Below are 23,978 nucleotides of genomic sequence, written 5' to 3' on the forward strand. Positions count from 1 at the left end.
ACATTCTGCTTAGTTGAATACAGCTGTTACTTAACCTCGGATAGACAGGCACTCATCACCCCTTACTGATAAAAAAGAAAACCCTAACAAAATGAAGCTTTTTTTAAAGTTTATTTTGCAAATCTACCAATTCATTATATGAAAGTATGAAATCCTGTGTGGTTACATTAAACAGTTACATTACAATCCAGGTAATACAAATAACCAGTACAAAGTTAGTCTTAGGTACTCTTGGGTAACAAGTAGATTTAATATTATTTAAAATAAAAATAAGTCACAAAGAAGAGAAAAATAGCCTTGTGATTGTCAAAGAATTTAGTTTAAAGCAAGGAAACCACTGTAGACCCTCCTTGTCCTAGAAAAAGTTAAGAGAGAAACACTTTACATCATCTTTCAATGTTAATGCTCAATTAGATGCATCAAACAAATTTAAGTGCACACATCTACTTAGGGTAAGAAGAATAGTTCACAAGTTGTTTGGAAACTAGTGTCAGGTTTCATTCTCTGGAAATTACATTTACAGTGAAACATCACCACCATCCTTGTTTTCCGATGCATAAAAATCCTGTAATATAATTTGTAAAATACACCAGAGCTTCAAATCTGCTCTAATTGAATTCAGTGGGAATAGGATCAGTTCCTACATTTAATAAGTACTCCTGATTTACTGAAATCCTTACGAAACAGGAATGAAATTAATTTAGCGAACAAAATACTGTAATAATTCACCAAAACTCTTAAATTTACTATCCAGCAATTGACACTGCAACTGCATTTCTGAGGACCTTTACGCATGATCATTCTTTCCTCTCCACCAGTAACAGGACACGCAAAGACACCATGTTAACTGTGCTTAGTAAGAACTCGGAGCTAAGTAAATAAAGTATGAAAATCAAAGAACAGATTGAATTAATCTAGAAACTGTTCTCCTGACACGCATCTGACACACCTCTAGTGTCATTCTGCTACCTGTAAGCTGCCATTTCTGGTGAGACATCTGTCAATCACAATCGCATAACTGCTTCTTAGCAAGCAGTTAAACGGAGCTTTGATTTTGTAGCTGCATCTCTACATTGCGTATGTAGTTCAGGGCAAAATGTCCAAGATGCTACTGCCGCATATAGTGCAACAGTTTCACAGAAGCAAGGCGAGCTGTTTATGGGGAAAAAAGGCAGGTGCAGGTACAATCCTGATGACCTGTGGCACAAAGGAGATTAAAACAGTTCATTCCCTCGTATAGCCTTCACCTTTTTCAACTAGGACATCCAAAATGGTGCAAACCCCCAAATCTCCACTCATCCACGCGCAACAAACCTGCACAGCTTGTTATAATACAGAAGTGAAGCCAGCAGCATCTTAGCAAGGCTTCTAAGAGAACTAGACATTTATCCACAAGAGTATCTTTAACACTGATCACCTCAAAAAACTTAAAGAAACCAGACAGGTTACACAAAACTATACAAACTTTTCACCTGGACATAAAGTGCCATCAAACTATGGAAGCAAAAAAGAGTTACTCTTGCGTGCAGTGGCTACTGTAAGTATCTACAGAAGGCTTTATTCCCCTGAAGCAGATAAAGTTTGCTACAGTCTTGAAAATGGTACCAAGTTGGTGGGAATGGTACTATAACCAAGGCTAGCAATTTTCTTCCTTCCTGACAAACACCACTCTTATCCAATATGCCAGACAACTAGGCTGCATTTACTGGTGGCTGACTGCAGAACTTTCCCCAGAAGGTAGTTTAAAATGGTAATAAATGCTTCAGTTTCCCATTCTCTAATATGATACGATAAATATAATTTGTTCAGACCCTTTGCTAAAAGCATGCGTTACAACAGACAGCCCCACCCTGTTATTACCACTGTGCCTGCTTGTTTTCCATCTCTACTCATGTAAATGTAATATCAAATCCTCTTAAGAATCCTGAGCAGCCGTCCAGAATCACTTGTTCAACTGACATTTCTGTAATAATAAGGAAAGAAAAAAGAGTTGTGGGAAATTAAATGGTGCTCTTGTTGCCAAGTTGTTAAAATTATATGGCAATATGCTTCCAGTAGTTGTAAGAAATTAATTTGTGGAGTGCTTACAAGCCTTACATCTACTAAATCTCAACAGGATATAAAATGCTATTTAAGTGATACAACTTACAAATGTTAAGGAGAAAAAAAATCAGCACCAAAGAGTGAAAAAAGAAACTAGGTTCTTGACTGCACTCTGATTCCTCAAGGCTGGATCTCTACAGCTGAGGAAGCCATGCGGGAGATCCTCGGTGAAGCACTTAACGTGTGTATGTATGTCAGCACCTGCACCTCTCCCTTCTGCCACACCTCTTCAGCGGATGAGACAGGGCACGTTCAGTGAGTTACTCCACTCCTGTAAACAGTGGCTGGCAAACAGCTCAGCCAGCCCCTCTGCTAACCACTCCCGCTTCCACTGCTTTCTGAAAGCACTAGCCAGAGCAAAGCAAGTTATCACTACTTTTCACCTCCTTTATTATAATGTTGTTCAGAAAGAAGTGCCTGAGACACCTGATCTGTAGATGAATTCATTTTTAAATTATGCCACTATGTATTACTGTCATTGTTTTCTCACAACAATATCAAATACAATATAAAACTTTGGATTTTCTATAGTGAGTAAAATCAGCAAAGTCAAAAGGCAGACAGTGCTGGCAGTGCTGTTACTGCTCCATTCTGTAAGACAGAACCAGGGTAAGGCGCTTTGGTAATCAGCACCAAGTTTAAGCGACAAGCTTTGTAACAACAATTCGCTCTCCATGCACTAGAGTACGTGCAAGTTTTCTGCAGATGCATGGAAAACTGAGACCCCCTGGTTGTTCTCTAAGCTGCTTTGAAACTACAATTCGTTTAATCCAGCAGCAGATCCTGGTACTATTCTTTTTCTAAGTACAGTACATTTTGATAGCAACATAGAAGCACACGACACAAAACAGATTTGTTCAAGCTCACCATGGTTCTGATGGGCTACACGCACCAAGAGGCAATTCAAAAAGAGTACACAACTCAATTCATCAGGACAACAACACTGACTCAAATGAATTCCGGCTCACTTTGTGAAGGAAGAAAGATTTCACAAATGAAAAGATCTTATTGCAAGTTGTACTGCTCAGCTTGGCCACTTCTAATACAGATCAGAAGTATCAGAAGCTACCAAGGAGCCAAGGAGAAAGAATTCCTGTTTTGTAAATATTTTAGATATAGCAAGCTTGCTTTAAAAAGAAAAGCCACTGCACAATGTTTCAAATGGCCTTCTCTAACAGACTTGAAATCGTTAGATCAACACTGACGGAAAATACAGATTTCAGTAGCAGTTCTGGCACCTTGCAATTTGGAAAACTTGTGCACATGGGACTGAGGCAGCTTGTTTGCAGACCCCTTTCTTGCAGTATCCTAGGGTCACCTGTGCTTCCTTCACAACAGCTTATCGCTGGATTCAGCAGGTGCCTTCCTCAGAAGGCGCAAACTGGCAGCTGTCATGAGAAACAGTGTCAATGCTCTGCACTTCTGACTGTGGGTGAATGGACACCTGAACGGCTATCTCTTGACCTTGCTCATTCATGGACCCATCGTCTGAATCCCCAGCTGGTGAATCGCTGCGCTTGATCTCTGGGTTGATGGGGTATATCGCAGCTTGGGTACCGCAGGTTTGGGTCTGTTTTTCCTCCTCCCCAACTTCATCAGGATCATCAACTCGCACAGCCTCAAAGATCTCCTCCATGAACGCCCGGCAGTTAAGGATCAGAGGTGGAAGGGGAATGCTTCTGGCAAGCTCTTCAATGTACCGAGCAAACTCCATGGTCTTAAACTGAGTGACTTTGGCCAACTCTAGTGTTTTGGCAGATGTAATGATAGGGATACGCTTGGCTATCTCAAAAGCCTTCTGAAGCTTCTCAGCCCCTTCCGTCCTGAAGAATTCATTGATAGCCTTCTCTGTTTTGCGGAGGTGACTGCTCATCATGCACAGACGGGTTATGTTTAAAACGAGGGTGATAGCAAAGGCAACGAGGCACACAATCATGTAGTAAATACTCATGTCTCCTGAGGTGAAGATAACCCTCAGGGTGACTGTGTAATACAAGGTGTCATTATGATTAACACCTGCACATGTATATCGCCCCCGGTCAGCAAAGTTGACCTTTGTGATGTTAAGGGAATTATCGGCAATCCTCCACCGGCCACCTGGAGATTCAAAAGAAATAAACTGAGCTAATGAAACAAAAATCAGTAGGTAAACTAGACATGTGCTGTTTGCTCCGTCAACAGGAGACTGAGCTTGGAAGTAAGCAGTCCATTTCTAGCATAATACAAACAGTACACGAAGGACTGAAATTTCCTTTTCATGCTTGTGATGCAGAAAGCCAGTTACCAATCCTACTGCTTAATGGTAAATCATTCTGCACGCTTGCTACTCTGGTTTTTCTCCTTTCTCTCATCTGCACTTTCTTGTGTGCTTTCTCTTTCTGACAGGGAACCTAATTCTTAACTAGTGCTTCTTGCCCACTGTGTAATACTATGTTGAAAGACTGTCCTCTATAAACTCTAATTTTCCATACGCTCGGAGTCAAAAGTCAAGTGACCCATAAAAAAGATCAGAGTCTGTAAATGGCTCTGCTGGCAAAAGAACCCCAGATTTTTTTGAGACAGTTTTCTGCTGAGCATGCAGTGCTGAATTACAAAACCCATGTAAAAAGAAATCAATGAAAAAATCTAGCTTTATACAGTATTTCCTATGCGTTTATAACTTAGGAGGAAAACTGTTTTCATAACTCATTCTTCTAATTACTCTACTTTGAACTAATCTCCAGATGGCATTATAACTACCAGGAGGTTACTGAATGCTTAAGGCAGAAAGATGGCCTCCAAGAAGATCCTATCAATTAGCTTGATGACCTTAATTAATACTAATAGAGTAGAGAAAACCTCATGCATTTCTAAAAGACATTATTTTTTGAAAATTAAAAACTACAGGGACAGAACTCTAAGAGCCAAAGGCTAGGAAAAGATATTCTCCCTCTGTACAAAAGGGTTAAATAGCATGTATTTCATTATTGACCATTACAAATTGTGTTAGTTTCCACAGTCTCACTGGTGCATAAACCAGAAAATAAATGTAGTAAGTTACCCCATGCTTTAAAAAAAATCCTGTAGCAAAATTAACACACTGATTGCCAGCTGGAAAAGGTCACAAGTTGTGGAGAATTGTGTTTAATTCATGTGTTTGAAAAAATATAATATAAAAAAGAGCAATAATAAATAAAAACATCAGTTAGTATCTGGTAGGATGCAGATTAATTTCTTCTATACTGAATACTGTGATGCCTTTTGAACGAAATGATTCTGTGGGGCACCACAGCAGGATGGATGGGCTAGGACAAAACTCAAGTGTAATTCACATCCCACATGCCAGAGGGCAAAGGGCTCTGTCTTGCTCCCTCCTTATCTCCCAACTGTATAAATGGGAGGATAGGCAGGGAAAATGATAAAAAGTCCCAGAGGTTTTCAGATACTGTATAAAAGGGGAATACTGGAGGATAGAAAACAGCAGGAAAGCTCACCTTCATCTTTCTGTTCAAGCAGGTGTCCTCTGGAGTTATACCAAAGAATATATTCATACTGGCTGATGTTCAGTCTACATTCAATTAAAATACTGGTCCCCTCTTTGGCTATGATATCATGGTGTGCTGGAGAACTTACTAAAGCTTGAGACACTGTATGAAGTGATGCATTGAAAGACCCAAAAGCAACTGTCCTGTTAAAAGCTACATTTTCTGGTGTAAATCCAATTGAAAGATCAGCACTAACAGTCAAAATTAACAGGCAATAGCTGAGCTTCATGGAAAACTAGAGAAAATTCTTTTTTCATTTAATTTGGAGAAATGAGGTCATATGATATTAAGCTGTCCGTATTGCTTTGCGATAGGAGAGGAGGCTCTTGATTTGTTCAGTGATAGAAGATGTCGTGGATCCAAATGCACTTTCAAGACCATCAATATTAGAAGTGGAAACTGGAAATCCAACTGAAAAAAAAAATTAAGTTTATTAATGATAGCAAGCTTATGGCGTATTCAAATTTCATTTTCAGTAAACAGATTTCGATTAGCATAATATAAACTGTCAGCCGAGAGGTTCCAAATCAGAGCTTTGCTCAGAACACAGTAATGAAACGAGGGTAAGAAGGTATTAGCACAACCTTCAGTCCTCTAGATGTTCATCTTCCCATCCAAATAAATAATCTCAGGAACAATAATCATTAAGTGGAAAAAGGTTTTAAAAAAAGAATGAATTGTTCATACTACTTGAAATGCATAACTATCTTCAGGGTCAGAAAGTGGATTCTGCATGTGTTAACCGAGAAAAAGTGCTTTCTTAATAGAGGAAGAAAAGCAAGAAAGAGGATATAATTTCTGCCTCCCTCCCCACCAATATCAAAGTGCTTTTAAGCCCTGTTTTTTTAAAGCCAATCTTTCATTTAGCATCTACAGAAAAACCAAAGCGCACACACATCTGATTTTTAGCATTTATACATCTACTTACTTGATTTTAGAGGCACGATCGGTGTTAGATGTCTAAATATGCTTACATAATATGCTTATAATTTGTGTTGGGAAAACTCTCTTGGCAGTTATCTGCAGCCACAGAGAGGAAGTCCCTTTCTGAATAGCAGGACACCAATGTCTAAACGTACTTCCTTTTTTGCAACCTCTCTTGCTGCTGCTGTATTCTAACTCTGCCTCTTTTTTTCTTGTTTGTTTTACAGTAAGACCCTGTTGAAAATCTTTTAGTTTATGCTGCTACATCTCAGTGGTCTTGTTTATCATCTGCTCTACCCAAATGCTGCCCCATATTTCATAGCAATTTGAAAAACTGTTTTGTCTAGGGACAGAATTAACACTCTTCAAATTAATGTGCACAAAAGATATTTTAAGACATTAGGATACACCCTTTACTTTTATGTTCTTTGCACACAAGGATTTTCCTTTTTTGAAAGCCAGAATAAAACCAACTTGTAACAAAGTGAGATGACACCAATAAGAGAAAATCTGTAATCAATCTTCCTGGAAGCTTGATTCAAGAAACTTTCTAATCCAATATGCATTCCCTGAAGTTACGATTCCATCTAGACTGCTCCAGAGCCCTAAAAAACAATTTACAGAGTACAGAAGCCACAAGCCAAAAAGTTATCTTAAAGAATCTCACTTCACCTCATTGACTGTGACTTTGAATTTATCTCCTTTTCTTCTACCAATAACAAATGCTAGTAGAGTTGAATTTCATAAATATTGCAATACAAAGGAATAAATTTTCTTAATAAATGTTCTTAATAAATAATGCAGACACTTCTCATCCTTCCAGAATCACTAGTTAACACTGCCTAAAGGAGACAGAAATCCTGTCACTTATGAAAAATAATGTAATATAAATAAATACAGGTGATTTGTACTAACTGTGTTTTCAGCAGAGAAAAATTAAGCATATTGAAGAATGGGAAAATTTGCTGATAACACACTACCTAGACCAGGAATTTTTTTCAGTTAAAGTTAATTTGTTGAAGGTCAAACCAGATTCCAGACTTGACATCCGATGAGAAACATGGTATCTGACCCATTTCTGTTGTGGTTATTGCCAAAACCAGTTTAACAAAGAAGGCAAAGAAGACAGCTGTGTCCAACTCTCCTTCAAGCTTGACTAACCAACTCACCCACGAATCCTGCAGGAGAAACTGGAAAACAGGCCCTCCACTTGTTTCCATGTAAACAGCAATCCCTTCATCTGCCCTCTTTATTTTTTATTGGCCCCACTCTGTTTTCTATCATGCCTCTTGTCCATTCATTTAACATGAGACCAGCGCTGAGAACTCAATTATACCGTTGTGCTGAAGAAGCTACTTTCCCACAGCTAAATGGTTAAAAACAGTACGAAGGCCTCTTTTGTTCCTGTTTTCCACCAGTTACACTTTAGGAAAAGCATTACCAGTCCCGCTGCCTCTGGAGAAGAGCATCCCAGCCACATCAACTGCACAGGTCTGAAAAAACCCCAATACTAAGGTTGCTGCTGATGAACAACTATTCTTCTGTTTGAAGGAGTGGTTTTAACCTTCCTTTTTTAGACCCCTAGTATTTTCAGAGTGTTTCAGAGCCTTCAGAAGACTGCTGACATCTGACCTGTGTATTTTGGTAACCTTGTGCAGATTTCTTAAAGGCAGGCTGCACGCCATTAGTAGTTTGTGGACCACTGACATTTGGATTGCCAGAGTTGCCATTCGAGACTCTGTCACGACTTGCGCTAGCAAGTGAGGAGCTGCGGTCGCAGATCTTCTGCATACATCGCTCCACAACCCAACTGCCTTCAGTTAAAAATGCCACTGCACTTAATGGCTTTTGCATGCATTGGGACTTAACAGCATTTGATGTAGTTACAACTGATAATAGCTCTGCAGTAAAGACAAACCCTTATCTTCAGTATTGAATCAAACACACAGAAAAACTTACAGTCTTCTAAAACAATAACCTCCCAACTAATGTTTTAGATTTATTAGAGAATAATTCCAGTACCTCCTGTACTTTGCCTCTGTTATTGTCATTTTAAATTATTTAATTTAAATTGTTAGATTTCCAAGTGTCTGTGACACTCCTCCTAAAATGACATTAGGAACCTCAGTCAATTATTTAACACAAGAAATACTCAGCAACATTTTCCCTCATAAGAATAAGATAATTATCTTCAGTAATTGCATATGCTCTCCGCTATATCTGCACTGAGCTTGCATAATGTATAAAACATTGGTGATGGGTCATTGAATTTTACTATTAAACTCTTCGAGGTCCAATTTATTAGAAATTGTTTGTCACATTTCGCTTTTGGAAAAGCCATTATTGCTAAGCAGACAATGATCTCTCACCGCCGAGTGCTGCGAAAAATAAAATGATTTGCGAAATCCATATTCTTCAACCATCACACTTATGCAAAACAGCTGCTGGAGCTGATAAAGGATCCAAAAAGGATAAAGCATGAACAGTGCCAACATCACAATTCTTCAAGAAAGCATTAAGCCCAAGCAAGATGAAATGTGCAGAATAGAAACTGGCTATTTTACAACTGAACCTGAAGTTGAGCTCAACATATTTAACCTTTATTAAACCATAAGTTGCAACAACAAATAGCAGTGGAAAGATAAAAATCCATGATGCATACGCTTGTATGAGTCATCTTTGGCTCTTATCCTGAAAAAGTGTATCTGTGTTTAACCTAGAGCACTGTAAGTAGTCCCACTGAGGTCAATGGAAGTGCTGATAGTACTTAAAATTACACGCATTTATAAGGCACTGCAAAATTGGGGCCCAAGAGGTTGCAGGTTATATAGCTTTACATTCACTGCTCATAACATCATTTCATACCTGGAGAAAAGTGAAGCAATAAACCAAGACACATCTGACAGACCACAGACTGCTCTAACTGACTGCCACTTCTGGCACACAACATGGAAATGCATTTTAGCATTTACAGCAAGCTAATTGGTAATAACGCGCACTAAATCAATCTAAATGGATCGCTTCTGCACACAGCACACCTTCCTACTCGCAGAGCGGTGTCTTGCAGAAACAAGGCTGCTGTGAGGAACCCACGAGGCCCCTCTGACCCTCTTTCACATCTGGGAGCAGCACATGGCAGAGCCCTGAAGACATTAAATCCTGGAAAGTTTGTGAAAACAGACGGTGCGGCCTTGACAAGAGTCTTTACCGATGTTCCCAGCGTGGGGGAGGCCGCAGGGAGGGTTCACCCTCTGCCAGCACCAGCAAAGGCTCTCGGGGGAGCGGCTGCACCCACAGCCCAAAAACCCACAGATCTCACTGTGGCTGCACCCACAGCCCAAAAACCCACAGGAGATCTCACCCACGCATGGCTGCCTGCCAGAACATGGTGTTTTGCCGTGTACGCGGCCCCTTGGCTGCCTGACACATGTCACAGGGTAACTCATGAAGGACACGGGATCGGCTGCACATGAGAACAAGTGTGTTTTTCCCTCTGTCAGCTAAAACCGATCAGGCACAAAACTCCCCCGAACGAGACCCCTGTCCCCAGCAGCCCCGGCCCCACCCGCACCCAAGCTCGCTCGTGGAAAAACCCCGCTGGAGCTGGGCTGCTCGAGGCACCGGGAAACACGATGTACATCCACACGACGTGCATCCACACGACGTGCATCCACACTCCCCCCACGGCAGCCGAGGGAACCCGGGCCGCGCCGGCCTGACGTCACGCGGGCCTGACGTCACGCGGGCCTGACGTCACGCCAGAAGACCACCCCCCTCCCCCGGGCAGCGTTTCCATGCCAAAACAGCGCGGTAAGACACGGGTCCCCCGACTTCTCCCGCAGCAGCGGGGTGGGCGCGGAGGGCCTGCACGACGCTCCGCCATTCCCCCCCCCCCCCCCGCCTCCGACGTCGCCAGGTAAAGCCTGGCGTCACCGTAACGCTGTGAGGCAGCGGTGCACGGCTCTCACCGGGAGGAGGGTAGCCAGACCAGGCCCTCTCCCGCCCGCCAACCCCCCCATCGCGTCCCGGACCGCCGCGCACCTCCGCCTCCGCTGGCCCCGCTGCCCGGACGTATTTCCTCGCACGTCCTTCCGGCCTGGGCCGCACTTCCGGGATTAGCCGGCGGGTGCCGCTCTGCGCTTCGTCTTGATGGTTACGGTCTGCCTGAGGGGAGCGCGGGGCTGGCGGGGCGGCCCGGCCTGGCGGGTGAGGCAGGACCGGGGCCGGGACCGGGCCTTCGGAGGGCCTGGGGGCACAAGGGGCTCGGGGGGGTCTTCTGTGGGACGGGGAGTCCCAAGGGGAGGGGAGTTTGGGGGCACTTGGGGGTCTTCTGTGGGACGGGGAGTCCCAAGGGGAGGGGAGTTTGGGGGCACTTGGGGGTCCCCTGTGGGGCAGGCGGTACCGGGGGGGGGAGTTGTGTGGGCAGCTGGGGGTCCTCGTATGGGGCAGGAGTCCCGGGGGGGGGCTTTAGGGAACCTGAGGGTCCCCTGTGGGTCAGACAGCCCCATATGGGGGTTTTTGGGCTCTGGGGGTCTCTCAGAGGCACAGGGAGGCCCCCACCCCCAGGGCTGGGGGGTGCCCCGGGTGGGGACGGGCCCGGTGGGGTGCCGGTGGGAGCCCACCAGCGGTCGGCCGGCCCCGGGGGTGCTGGGGTCGCTGTGAGGTCCTGCTAACCGCTGTGGGGGGGTCACGGGGAGATGGGGTGGGGGTCCCCAGCCCGGAGCTGCCCTCCCCGTGGTGTTGGCCCTTCTCCACTTAAAGCCGACAGAGTCCCGTGGCTGGGGGTACCTGGCTGCATCAGCGGCCGCCTCTCCGGGGACACAGCTTCAGGCCGGCGGCGATGCCGGGGGGCTGTGGGGTGCTCGGCGTGGCCCTGCCTGTCCCTGCCTGCTGCTGCTGCTGCCTTCCAGTTACTGCCCCGGAGCTGGTGAAGCGAAGCCAGCAGGAGGGAGAAACCTCTGCCCCGTGAGCAGGCCGCAGCATGGCAGCCCTGTTCGTGGGCACCGTTATCCCCGATGTGCGATGTCAGGGGCAGTTGCTGTGGCAGCTGGAGCACATCTCAAATTCTGGGTGGTTTGAATGCCCTGGAGAAGCTCAGCCCTAAATACAGAAGCGAACCAGTTGCTGCCTCCCTACCTGCCTGGCATTCTGACCGCTATCCCCATTTGTATCTGACACCCTTCAAAGCAACCATCCCAAGCAATTTGTTTTTTCTTTGTTTTGGTGAAGCAAGTCATGGATTTAATTATCTGAGGACCTTTTGTACCTTTCATTTGCTTTTCAGACTTGGTGACCTGTTTCTTTCCTACGGGGAGGGCGTGTCGGTTAGATAAAGCCACATGTTTCTGTGGGACTTTAAACTTCCAAGTGTGACATTTCTTCCAGTCAGACGTAACTTGGTATACACACTTGCTTAAAAACACAATCTGTTTGTGCAGGTGTGTGTGGCAACATGAAGGGATTTCTATCTTAGTTGTGTTTCATGATTTAAAATGCAAAAGTGATGCTTTTGAACTAGTGTCAAAGTGTGGAAGGGAGCGATTATTTTATCTGCTTTGCTTTCTATGGATGTTTGTAGTCATGTCTGAGAGAGACAGTGGTGAAAATCTGAAAGAAGAAACCTCTTATGAAGATGAACAGAAAGCAGAGGAACTTGGCTGCACTGAGAGCAGTGAAGAGAGAGAGCAAGAGCTTGAGCCTGTGCCTATGACCCGCAAAAGACCTGAACCCAAACCCCCAAGTCAGCTTGCTGCCACAGAAAAGACCACAGCTGAAACCCTCAAGGTATGTTCCTATGCTTGCTCTTAATAAAATGACTTAATGTTTCATGGCTTTGAGCACAGAAGAATTTTGACCATAAGCCTCACTGCTTCTTTGAAAATTCACATTGCTGTTTATCTGAAAAGAAGAAGCTGCACAGAAGTTGCACATCACAGACTGCTTGTGTTCCTCTCCTCACCGTAATACCTGCATCACTCTCTTCTGCTTTTCTTCATCAAAGGTCTCGAATTCTCCTGCTGGAGTTCAGACAGGATGGGGGTACTGGGGAAGCTGGGGGAAATCTCTTCTGTCAACTGCATCTGCTACTGTGGCTACTGTAGGTAAGGCTTTTTCTGGTATTTGATAAATATTTTAACCATGCTTCATATCTCAAGCTAGTGCTTTTGAGCTTGTTTCTAGAGAAGGGGATTTCTGTTATAGCAGCAATTATTGGAAAAATGTCGAGAGAATCGTTCAAGTAATGGGGAAAACTTGTACCAAAAGGTACAGTGAGATTAAGGACACATGCACGGCCAAAATGACTTTCAAGTTTTTAAGGTGTTTGCATAATTTTCAGCTGGTATTTTAAACTGGTATTCAGCTGGTATTTACAACTTGATTTAAAAGCTGGGATGAAACCTGAGTTCATTACATTGGTAAGCATCTGGATAGTGGTAGGTTTTAGTGCTGGGTAAACTGTCTTGAACAGGAGGAATCCAGAATAATGAGAAACAATATGCAGCGCTAATCCTGTTTCTGTTCTGATTTCTGTTGTATCTCATGTTTAAAGTAATACTGCTGTCTTCTCTAGGTCAAGGTATTTCAAATGTTATAGAAAAAGCAGAAACAACCCTTGGGATCCCCAGTCCTAATGAAATATCTTCAGAGACTAGAGATGCTACAACAGGTCAGTTTTTACTGCATAAGAACAACACTGAAATGTTTCTCATAACATAATCAGCCCCAAAATAACATCACTTACCCTGCATCTTACTGTGTGCTAAAGTAATACTCTATTGCATGCTTCTGTTAGCTCTGAAAAGTAGGTAGGAAAATAATCCTAATTCTAGCCCTGCTCCTGACTGACTCTTGGTGTTTGTTAATTTTCTCCACTCTGCAGCTGACAGGATCTTTTTTGGGGAGTGAGGAAGTTAATTTTCTGCCTTCTAATGCAGGAAGCGAGAATCCTTGTGCTAGCAGCACAGATGCAGTTGATGATGGCAGTTCCTTTCCTATTGCTGGGGCTCTAGGAGTTTTATCAACGATCTCTACTGCTGTCCAAAGCACAGTGAGTGAGTTGGGAACGCAGGAGAAAATGGGTTTAAGAGAGTGTTGGGTTTTTTGCGTTTCATCTGAAACATCGTAAGAGGAAACTTCAAATTTTTACTTTCGTGGGACGAATGGTGAGAAACTGTTTCAGCCTTCAGACAGTTTTTATTCTGTGCCTTGCTAACTGGCACTTAATGTGTAAGTCATCTTGAATTTTGATAGTTCTGTATTAAATGTTGATACGTAACAAAAAACCTTAATGGTGTACTGTGTCATGTGTGCATTCCCATGCATGTCACCCCTGTACTCTTGTTATCTCTGCTCCCTTTCTTTGGAGTATTCAGGTAAATGCAGGGTCAGACTTATTGCCGGAATGTTTCCACAGAACTGTCTAGAGATGAAATCCATTGTCCTCTTCAAAAACTTCTGTGAAACTAGCCCAAATTGCTTGGAAATCAGCTTGCTCCTGTGACCGTGAGAAATGTACTTCAAAGGAACCCATTACCCTTAGAAACTGTACTTTTGTGATCTGCTGTCTTGTCAATTTGCCCATGAGTCTGAAAGAGCTGCAGATGGAAAGCTTGCTTTTGCTTTTAAGGCTCAAACAAGAGTTAGCAACCAAAAGCCACAGGTCTAGTGTTTTCTGATTGGAAGGAAGAGAACTAAATACTTTAATACTTTAATGTGCCGAGAACCAGCCTGTTCACAAAATAAAAATGTATTTCCTATTAGATTGCTGCAGCTGTCTGAGTGCTCTATTAAACTGTTGGATGATAATGTATTGTGGCTCCTTCTGTGTCCTTCTGCTCTCTGTGGTGATTAGGGTTGAATTTTAGGGTGACAAGGACCAATTTGGCTTGTATGTGAGTGTCTGGCATAACATTGCTGATATAAATCCCCCAGTTCAATTTCTTCAGTTGTATAGCCTTCTGTGAGTTTTATGTGCTGTCTATATCCAAATCTGATTCCTAGGGAAAAAGTGTTATTAGTGGAGGTCTGGATGCCTTGGAATTCATCGGGAAAAAGACAATGGATGTAATAGCTGAGGGAGACCCTGGATTCAAAAAAACAAAGGGCCTAATGAACAGAAACTCTACGTTATCTCAGGTATAGCAGTTCCTTATCAGCTTCTCATTGGTTTCTCTCATTTCTTTTCCATTCTTTTGTGGTCCTGTCAATTTACTATTGAACCAAAAGCCTTCTCTGCCCATATTCTATATCTTCTGGCACTGACCTGAGTCCTCTGCTTTTCTTTTTCAGGTCTTACGAGAGGCAAAGGAGAAAGAAGAGCAGCAGACAGCTACTGAGGTTACCATGGCTACGGAGAAGAAAGCCCATTATGGGTTACTGTTTGATGAGTTTCAGGGTCTTTCACATCTGGAGGCCTTAGAGATGCTTTCCAGAGAGAGTGAATCAAAGGTAATGGCCTTGAGCAATTTGTGTTCTATTTTGAGTTCAGCTGAGCAGGGAAAAAAAGATTAGAAATATATGTATATACATGTAAAATCAGGTGCCCAGAACTTGCTATGAAGTGATTGATTACACAACTTCACTTTGACCCCTGCATTATGATCTGATGTTTACCCTGGGAGCATTATGTTCTGTCCTCAGCTCCTAGAGCCGTTCTCTTTACCCAGCTAGCCTCAGTTCCTGCATGTCTTCAACAGCTTTTCACAAGTTACTCTCTTGTCATACCCACTTGTTTGCTGCCTTGGTGTGGAGGAGAGTATTGTAAGCACAGCAGAGATTGTCCTCTCTGTCTTGGGGCAGGGAGGAGGGCAGATCAGCACGCAATTTCAGAAGTCATTCACTTTTTTATGAAAGAAATTACTTGAACAACTCCTTAAGAATTCATTAGTATCTAATGAGACTTCAGAAATAGGTCTTCTTCCATTTCTTCTTTCCTGTAGGAAAATACCACTTTCTCATTAATGTCAATCTGTGATGTTTTCACATACAGTGTAAGCCAGTGCTGCATCTTCCATCCCCTTTCTTTTTCTTGTTGGATTTATGATTCTCTCTTTCGCTGTGCTGCCCCTAACTAGGTGAAATCGGTTCTAAATGCCCTCTCTGGAGAAGAGTTGGACACACTGAAGGAGGAAATGGAGCAACTCAAAGAAGCATTTTCTTTACCTGAATTCTTTGAAGAAGAGGAGGAAGAAAAGAAAGGTAAGAGAGCCCCAGGCTCTGGGAGGAGAAGCTGGTTCTCAATGAAATTCTCAATGTAGAGCCAGCCAGCCCTGAGATCACTAGCAATGGACATGATGCCAAAGTTAAATTAGCCTTTAGCTGGATGCTTAATCCTAAAGCCGTCTGTGGCCGGGAGCATGACAGGTAGCAATACCCTTCATCTCTGGAAAGCAGCTGTGCATTAATTCTGTAGCAGGAACGATTTCTTGCCAGAGCAGGATTAGAGTTGCTTGACTCCAGGGCAGTCAAGCAAATGGAAAGAGATGCTGGATTCCCCTGACCATGAGGGAAAGACTGTGAATAGAGTTGTCCAACCTGTGGGAAAGCAAAAAGCCTTTTTATTTATTTTTTTAAAGTAAGAGTTAGCCACACAGACCAAAACACTCAGAGGTGGCTCCATACACAAGAGCCCTGTGATTCTTGAGGATTATGCAGATTTCAGTGTAAATTTCTTCATTGCTTTTACCTAAATGGCTCATCAGGGAGGGCTTATACACCTGCACCTGCTATCATTTAACATTTAATGTATCTTTTATATTTGCACATGATGGATCTCACAGCCTTCCCCCCACTGTTAACATCTGCCCTGCCATATAAAACGGGGGAACTGTAGGCTTTAAGTGATATTTCAGATTCTCCAAGGTGATGAGCACATTAGTGCATTATAAAATGCTGCCTGTAAAAAAAAAAAAAGTGAAATTACCTTAGCTACAAAACCAGAATTGAGAAAGCAAAAGCTAACCTTCTGGCGCTGATGTCTCCACCTTTTCAGAACATACCTTATAAATTGTTTTTAAAAAGACCAGGTTTGATGCATTCTTGCCTGAGTTGATGATTCAAAGAGAAATAAAGGAAACAGTTGACAGACTTATGCAGAGCTAGTTGTGCATTGAAAGGCTGCTTATTCCTATATCTGTCCTTTGTGTGGGTTCTTTAACCTTTTCTGTCCTTTAGGAGATGAGGAGTTCACAAAAGAAGTGACAGAGTTGTTTTCAGAATTGCGTATCTCCTCAAAGCCAGACAAACTGATCATGGTGAGTTATTTTCCATCTTCTAAAGGCTGGAGAGATTCCTCACAGGAGCTGCTTCTCAGTCCTGCTTTGCTTGTGAAAATATCAAAGGCATGAAAACAAGCTGTGTTTTAGATCCTTTGACAATGGTAGGCAAAAGAGATGGGCCTTTTCCTTTGACTTTATGGGGCAAAATTATGTTCTGTAATGTCTTTGGCTCTGAAGCAGTAGGCACCAGTGTGTCTTTGCCCTGTCACTGGGCAGTAATAAGTGGTGGCAAAGATAACTGAGAGCAGTAAACCTTCAGCCACCACAGTGAAATCAACCTACAGACATGAATTGAAGCCTTCCTCTTGGCACAAAGCAACTGGTTTTACTATGTTGAGAAGTTGGTATGAGGAAGAATCGCCTTTCTTGCCTTCATTTCACTACCCTTCAGATCCACCAAGTGGCAGCAGCATTCTGCAGACATGTTTTTTAAAGCACCTCTGTTAGTCGTGGTCTTGCTGGTAAACTCCAGCACCTGGTGCTAGACAAACGACTGCCCTCAGCTACATCAGTGCAGCCAACCCTCTACAAAGTCCTGAAGGCACTAGTGTCATTTGTCCTGGTTCTTCTCACTAGATAGTTGGAGCTGTTTACATCCTGTAGAGAGATCCAATACTCCATGTTTTGTGGTATGCAGGGGGGCTTCATTCCAGTCATTAAATACTATGGCATATCTTCATACAGGTGAGGACATCTGCTCATGAATGGATAGCACAATTCAACAGTAGTCTTCCTGAAGAAGAAAAAGAGAGTGAAGAAAACCAAGAAGTAGAATCCAGAGATGGTGACCATGATGCTAAAAAAACAGTAGAGGTAACTGAGTAATGAAGGAAGAGAGTATCTGACCACAGAGTGTTTATCTGGCTGTTAAGTTACAGTTGTGATTCCCAGAGTTTATGGGTTTCTATTTCTGTGCAGATTCTGAGGTCTGAAAAGGCAGTGTAGTGATAGTATTTTGCATGATTCCCTTGTTTTAAAGAATAAAAGCTGCTAGTTTTTGTTTGGTGTGGGGAATCTTTTTAAATCTTGCAGGATATTCATGCATTTGCCATAAGAAGTCTGGCTGAACTGACAGCATGCTCCATTGAAATGTTTCACAAAACCGCAGCTTTGTTTCTACGTGGTCAGAAACAAGAGGTGGCAGCCACAGAGAGAGCCAAGTCCCTTTCACAGTAAGCTAATCTCTTAGCCAACGTGTAGCATATAATTATTTACGTACTGATTAAACTGTCTGATAATTCTTTGCAAATCCATGGGATACAGTGCTCTTGAATTCTGCATGTGTGTTCAAAGTTGCAATGGGTGGCATCACTATCTTCCAGTAGAATTCAGCTGTCTCTTTCCAGCTTAAAGACATTTCTTGATAAGAAAGAGGAAACCCTCCTTGAAAGCTTTTATATAGCTAAGAAGGTTTGCCCTAAGCTTGTGCTAGTTAGTATACAAGACATTTAAAATATGACAAAACAGTTGTATAAAAGTGATTCTTAATTAGCTCTTTGTTAATCATTTAGTATGTTAGGTATGTGACATTGTAAAATTAGGGCAACTAATTAGTAGACTGGTCTTACCAATAATGCATAACACGAGATTTTTCTTTTATGTCGGGAGATACTTGACAAGTGTATGAAATATGCAGTACTTTCTAATTCAGAAAATGACACTTGTCAGTGAAAAAAAAAAAAAGTAAGTTGGTACTGTTCCTTCTTGAATGGATGTGTCTGTCCTCTGAATGCTTTTTCAGATCTTCAGCTTTAATTATTTCTTTTTCCATTTTTCCCCTCCTTAATTTATTTGGGGAACTTCTGGATCTTCATACACTGTTTATATGCCCTATATCAGTTTTGGTTTAATTTAGCTTTATATGCGTGGAAACAAGGTATTTGTGTTTTAGAGGAATGCTAAAAGGAAGTTATTCTTGTAGACTGTATTTACTATGTGGTTTTCCCACTGTTCCACAGAATGACAATTGTGCTCTGTAAAGAACTGTCAGCTTTCTCGAAAGAGTTTACTACGTGCTTAACGACTGCAGGGGTAAGAGTAACACCATAGTTCTTAGGAATGAGATGTGGTTAGTTGATTACAGCCTTGGGATCTTCACCGTGAAGCGCTTTTTGTGTTTGCACATTTATATATGCATTTTTTGCCCTGTGAACTGGTCTTCTAGGTCAGTGTTCCCCAAATTGTGGCAGCTGAATGTATGCTGAGCTTTTGAATGCCTCCCGCTGCATTCAGCCTGGCACAGAGTGGGGGTGGGAATTGGTGCTGACAGTACTAAGGAGACAGAAGAAAATAAGGTTTGTGATCCTGTTGTGGATTTTCCAAAACACTTGGGTGTTATTGAAGATAATATCATTATCTCTAAATCCTCCAGTTGTCCACAGTTCATTTGAAGATGTAATGTGTATAGTCATATAGGACTTGTGTTGGGCATATGTGGGTTACTTTGTTCTTATTTGCATGCTGCAAGGCCAGTCCTCTGCAGCTTGTGACTTAGCTTTCCTATAGTCAAGGGAGCATGGTGATTTTAAACTTACTGAGGATTTAGCTTTATCTTGCTTGAAGAAATGTGATCAAATTTTCAATCAGGATAATATATGTCTGATCTCTGCAGGTCAAAGAGAAAGCAGATGTGCTTAATCCCTTAATCACTGGAGTGTTTTTGGAGGTCAGTTACGCTAAAGTTAAAACTTTAATACTTAAAAAATAGATATGCTGTTTTTTTCCACTTCAGTATTCTTATGCATGCCAAGTTCTCTAACCCATGGTCTAAGATTTTGCTTACCTATCTAATAACTTAAAAGTTTTAATAAACATCTGTAGATTTGCACAAGAAATGAGTTACTTAGTGAAGAGTGAGGCTTACGTGGTCTCAGCTGACAGTTATGATGGATCCGAAGACACATATTAAATGCAGCAGTCTGGATTTCTAGAATTTAAATGTCCCAAGTCAAACATTAGACGAGCTCAGAAACTAGCATGCAAGAATCCCAGCCCTTCCTAGCTGTTAAGTTGGTTCTCAATGCTTGTAAACTTCTGAGGTGTGGTAGGAAATGGGTGTTTCCTGTTGGTGTGTTCTTCCTTCCTGCTACAGCATGCTTATCCTTCGCTTTGAAATAAATTCTTCTCTTCTGTTATCAAAAACAGTATCCTACATTTGGCTTGCGCCTGATCTTGTTTGGCAGTTTGTAAGCCAGTTGCTTTTTTTGCCTAGTGGCATAAAGCCCCTCAAAAACTTAATATTAAATTGATTTCTAGAATGAAGCCTTCAAAATCTGACAAGCACTAGGCTTCTGGTTTTTATGTGCATTAATCAATGCTGTTTGAAATGAGTATGTAGTTAGTAAAGCTGATTGGTAGCATAATTATTCATGTGTGTATTTTTATTTTTGTTTTCATAGGCTTCAAACAGTGCTTCATATATCCAAGATGCCTTCCAGCTCTTGCTGCCTATACTGCAGATCTCTCTTATTGAGGCTAGAACGGAACTATCACAGTAATAAAAATCCTTCTAATTAGGAACTTTTTGACCTTCCCACTTCATAGTTTCCATACTGGAGAATGATGTAATAGCTCTTATTAAAGGGAAAAAGATTAACTCTGATCACTGCTGCCGTGAGAACGGTGATTAAATGCAGTCTGGCAATGACAGCTCTTACAGCACATTGAGAGATGTGATTAGCATAGTCCAGGCTGGTGGACAATGTGACAGACTTGAAGTGCAGATTGCTTCTCTGTTTCCATGGACCATCTGTATCTTTTCACTGAAATCCCTCTGCTGTATGTGTTAACAAGCTCTTTGGAGAAGCTCTCTGGACTGTGAAGACAATGCTGGAGAAAAGAGGAGCAGCTGGCTAGTTAAAGAGTTAGCTAAAATTGTGGTGTGATTTTTAAGTCAGAGAGACATAATTAGGTTCCTGATAGCTCTGCGTTGGTGTTGAAGTGAATATTGGATAGGAGGTGCAAGAAAAGGCAAATATTTATGATTATGAACCTTGCAGTTCCTAGGCTGGATGGAAAAGAGCAGAGAAGATTCCTTATCAAGCCATTCTTGCTGAAGAGAAGCCCCGGCTTCCTGAAGATGTCTGTTAATGACTCAGGGATGTGGGACGGGGACTCTCACTAGGGTGCTGTTTCTCATTCTCTTGCAGAGTGCTTGCTTCAGCATGAGCTGGGAAAATGCTGACCTGGCCCTAGGAATGTGGGTACTTTGCTTTATAGCAATAAATGAGAACTGGCTAAAAGGTATTGATTTGTGTTTGGGCAATTTAATGAGAGAATTTAGCAGGAGGATTCCCCTTTTTCCACGCAGTTTGACATGTCAGCCACAGACTGTTCACAAATTCAGATACTTCTTTTCTTCTATTTCTGTGTAAAAACACTATAATGCAATGCTCCTTCTTGGAAGCTATATTAAAGTAGGGGGAGAGGAAGCAATTTGGTTCTGTTAGCAGGAGTCCTAATTTGTCTCAGAAGCTGCTCCACATATGGTATCTGTTTCTTTGTGCTGTGAAAGTTCCCTGCTTTGGTCTTTTTTGCAATTTCTATCTTTTGAGCCTGCCCACTGGGAGGGAGCAGCCCCTGTTGGAATCACAAGAGCAGAAACGCACAGCTAAACTGGAACTTCAAGAAGTCCAGACTAGCCAACCAGAGGTGACCGAGTGTCACACCTGCCTCTGTACTTGCTCATTGGTAACAATGATGCTCAAATCCCATTTCAAAAATTCTCTGGTTTTTAGCAGGTCTTGCACATTTCTGCTGTACTGAAGGCTTAACGTTCCTCTGCTCTATTTGTGCAGTAGAGAAGTGTTTTTATTATTAAAATACCTTTTGGCTAATGCTCCTCTGATTTTATATATATGGAAAAAGCCTTGCCTTAGTTGTGGTTAGACTGATCAGATCTCTAAAGGGAAAGCCTTTTTTTGCATCTTAAAGAAAACTAGACTTGAAAGGAGTGTGTTTGGGGTAAAAAAATCTGCACTACAATAAACTCTGGTGGTTTTTTCTCTTTTGGTTGATAGCATTATTAAAGAAAGGATTTGTTTTGACAACCGTTTCAGTTAAAAGCTATCAAGATAGTGGTGGGCACGAATGAAATGAGAAGAAAGAACTGCATTGTTTTTTTCTTCTCAGCCCTGACTGTGGTTTGTGGGGCAGGGCTGGGTGCTACTCTGGGGCTGGGACAGGTGGGCTTTTCTCATGCAGGGTACTGTCTCATAGGAAAAAGGGCTCTGAACACAGGCTGGGGAGTGAGAGCTCCCATAGCCGAGCTCCCAATTCCTGCCTCCATGCAAAATGGCAGCTTTGTTCCTGCCGCAAAGCCAAAATTTACAGAAATGTCAGAAGAGAAGAAATAAAGGTAACGGGGTTTTATGAAGCAGTAGCTGCTCTTCTTGCAGATAAATTCTACTGACCTGCAGTGCTTTAGTGTAGAGTAGTTTAATAATTAAAGGAAATGAGATTTATTTTTTTTAAGATGCAGACAGTAATTCTTTCAATCATGCCCACCTGGATTTTGTTATAGCAGCCAATAATGAAACGTGCACCAGTTTCACTTGTGTGCCAGTGCAAAGACTGCAATAGATAGCCAACAAAAACAGTTCCACAGTTGCTGAAATCTTCCTACCCAAAGGATTCATCAGAATTCAGCATCCAACTGTCTGGAGGTCTTATTGCTCGGCCTTGCCTTGTGCATGAACCTAATGAGAGCTGGCAGTAATTTGAGCACTTCTGGTAGTGTTTGGGGAGGTGAGATGTGGCTGAGAATAGATAAGAGTAGCTAAGATGCTGGCAGTGACTTGGAGGGGGGGGGAAAGGCCTTCCACAATTATTTTCTTTCCTTGGGAGAGATTCTGTTACTTGCAGCTGTAAAAGCTGCTTCCTGGCAGCTGCTGTGGAAAGGTTTAAAACATAAAAAAGGCTTGGTCCTCTTGATGGGCTTTGGGACTTCCTCCCAGCCCTTGCCCATCCAGCTTCCCAGGGACTCATTTTTCATTATTAAAACACGCACGTTCAGTAGCAGCAAAACCTTTGACACAGGCAGGATGAGCAGTTGTCCTTGTTTGGAAGAAGCAGCAGCTATGTTGCTACTGGTGGCCCTGACGAAGGGTACAGCTGTCCCAGGTCACCTGCAGCACAAATTAAATGGTCTGACTCAGAGGCAGGAAGGGAAGAAATGGCAGGAGGAGAAGGAGGAGGAGGAGGAGACCTCTGGCATTTCCTTCCCAGGTGTGCACACTGGATCCTAAATAAACAGCAGTTTATGACAATGTGATTTAAGCAGAGAGATTGGTCTTCTGTAGCCAAAGGCCCCTTGGCACACAAATGGAGGATGTAAGTGCCCAGTACGGTGCTAATTAATGTTTTCTGGGAGTTTTGCTAGTCCCTCACAGCTCTGCACTTTGACAGCAGTGCAGAGGTGGCCATGCGCTGGTGTTTCGCGTGCTGGCTGGCAGGTTGCTTTCCTTTCTTCAAGGACAGCTTTGTGCCTGCTGCAGGGTGAGAGCAGAGCTGATGTGGTTTGTGGGCTGGGACCTAGAAGTGGCTGCGGCTGTCACTCTCCGCTGTCCTGCTGGGTGGTGGCAGCTTTGTGTCCCCGTGTCCAGGGAGTGATGGCAGGGCTGTCCCCTGGGCTGCTCTAACTGGAGGATGCTGCAGGCTTAGGTCCCTTGCATCAGAGTACTGAGAGCCTGGCTGGGGCTGGCAGGGAGCGAGCAATGAGGTCACCAGTTAAAAATAAGGTCGAGCCTGGTGTTTGGGGGGGAGGATCCTCCTAAGGTGGCAGGAGCTGCTTGGAGGAGTGGGGTTGGATGCCAGCTGGTCCCGACACCAAACATCCTCCCTGGATCTGTTCCAGGGTCCCGTGCCGTCCTCCCTGCGCACATCGCCACCGAGCTCCCGCACTGTACCCCGAGTTCCCCGGCTGGGTTGACTTGGTGGCTGCATCGCGCTGGGACAGGCGTGATTGCTGCTATCGTTTACCCCAAGACTGAGCTCTGGCTGCTGGGAGTTCCCCAAATGATTTTTATGTGAGGTGAAGCATCCGTGCTAGAAAGCACCACTGCTATTTATTGTAAAATTGGCAGCAACAGGGACTCTGCCACTGGCTTTGCTGAGGTGCTCCAGTGTTTATCCACCCTTGCTGACAAAACCC

At 43.0% G+C, this 23,978-nt stretch overlaps 2 protein-coding genes across 5 annotated transcripts; one reads left to right on the forward strand and one right to left on the reverse strand.

Annotated features, from left to right (window-relative positions):
• Positions 1 to 96: 96 nt before the first annotated feature.
• MFAP3 (microfibril associated protein 3) lies at positions 97 to 10,685 on the reverse strand. Of its 2 annotated transcripts, none has more exons than XM_069772563.1 (3): positions 10,593 to 10,685; positions 5,577 to 6,038; positions 97 to 4,200 (listed from the first exon to the last, which is right to left on the reverse strand). In XM_069772563.1, exons 2-3 carry the CDS (start codon positions 5,854 to 5,856, stop codon positions 3,455 to 3,457), a joined length of 1,026 nt encoding a protein of 341 aa, XP_069628664.1. In that variant the 5' UTR covers positions 5,857 to 6,038; positions 10,593 to 10,685; the 3' UTR covers positions 97 to 3,454. The 2 variants fall into 2 exon arrangements, with proteins under 2 accessions (XP_069628664.1, XP_009920250.1); XM_009921948.2 differs by lacking the exon at positions 10,593 to 10,685 and adding an exon at positions 9,590 to 10,068.
• On the forward strand, positions 10,331 to 21,832 carry FAM114A2 (family with sequence similarity 114 member A2). Of its 3 annotated transcripts, none has more exons than XM_069772559.1 (14): positions 10,331 to 10,361; positions 12,130 to 12,335; positions 12,553 to 12,652; positions 13,123 to 13,218; positions 13,487 to 13,599; positions 14,553 to 14,687; positions 14,841 to 14,999; positions 15,626 to 15,749; positions 16,725 to 16,804; positions 17,513 to 17,641; positions 17,861 to 18,000; positions 18,787 to 18,859; positions 19,440 to 19,493; positions 20,227 to 21,832. In XM_069772559.1, the coding sequence occupies exons 1-14, from the start codon at positions 10,346 to 10,348 to the stop codon at positions 20,323 to 20,325; spliced, it is 1,524 nt and encodes a 507-aa protein (XP_069628660.1). In that variant the 5' UTR covers positions 10,331 to 10,345; the 3' UTR covers positions 20,326 to 21,832. The 3 variants fall into 3 exon arrangements, with proteins under 3 accessions (XP_069628660.1, XP_069628662.1, XP_069628663.1); XM_069772561.1 differs by lacking the exon at positions 10,331 to 10,361 and adding an exon at positions 10,653 to 10,757; XM_069772562.1 differs by lacking the exon at positions 10,331 to 10,361 and adding an exon at positions 11,967 to 11,989.
• Positions 21,833 to 23,978: the final 2,146 nt, after the last annotated feature.

Source organism: Haliaeetus albicilla, chromosome 27 (assembly GCF_947461875.1).
Source record: "Haliaeetus albicilla chromosome 27, bHalAlb1.1, whole genome shotgun sequence".
NCBI lineage: Eukaryota > Metazoa > Chordata > Aves > Accipitriformes > Accipitridae > Haliaeetus > Haliaeetus albicilla.

Coding starts and splice junctions, on each gene's coding strand:
- MFAP3 (XM_069772563.1), bottom strand. CDS start 5,856: ATGAAGCTCAGCTATTGCCTGTTAATTTTGACTGTTAGTGCTGATCTT. Junction 4,201..5,576: donor GCTTGAACAGAAAGATGAAG/GTGAGCTTTCCT, acceptor TTGAATCTCCAG/GTGGCCGGTGGAGGATTGCC.
- FAM114A2 (XM_069772559.1), top strand. Junction 12,653..13,122: donor TGCTACTGTGGCTACTGTAG/GTAAGGCTTTTT, acceptor TGTCTTCTCTAG/GTCAAGGTATTTCAAATGTT. Junction 17,642..17,860: donor ATGCTAAAAAAACAGTAGAG/GTAACTGAGTAA, acceptor TAAATCTTGCAG/GATATTCATGCATTTGCCAT.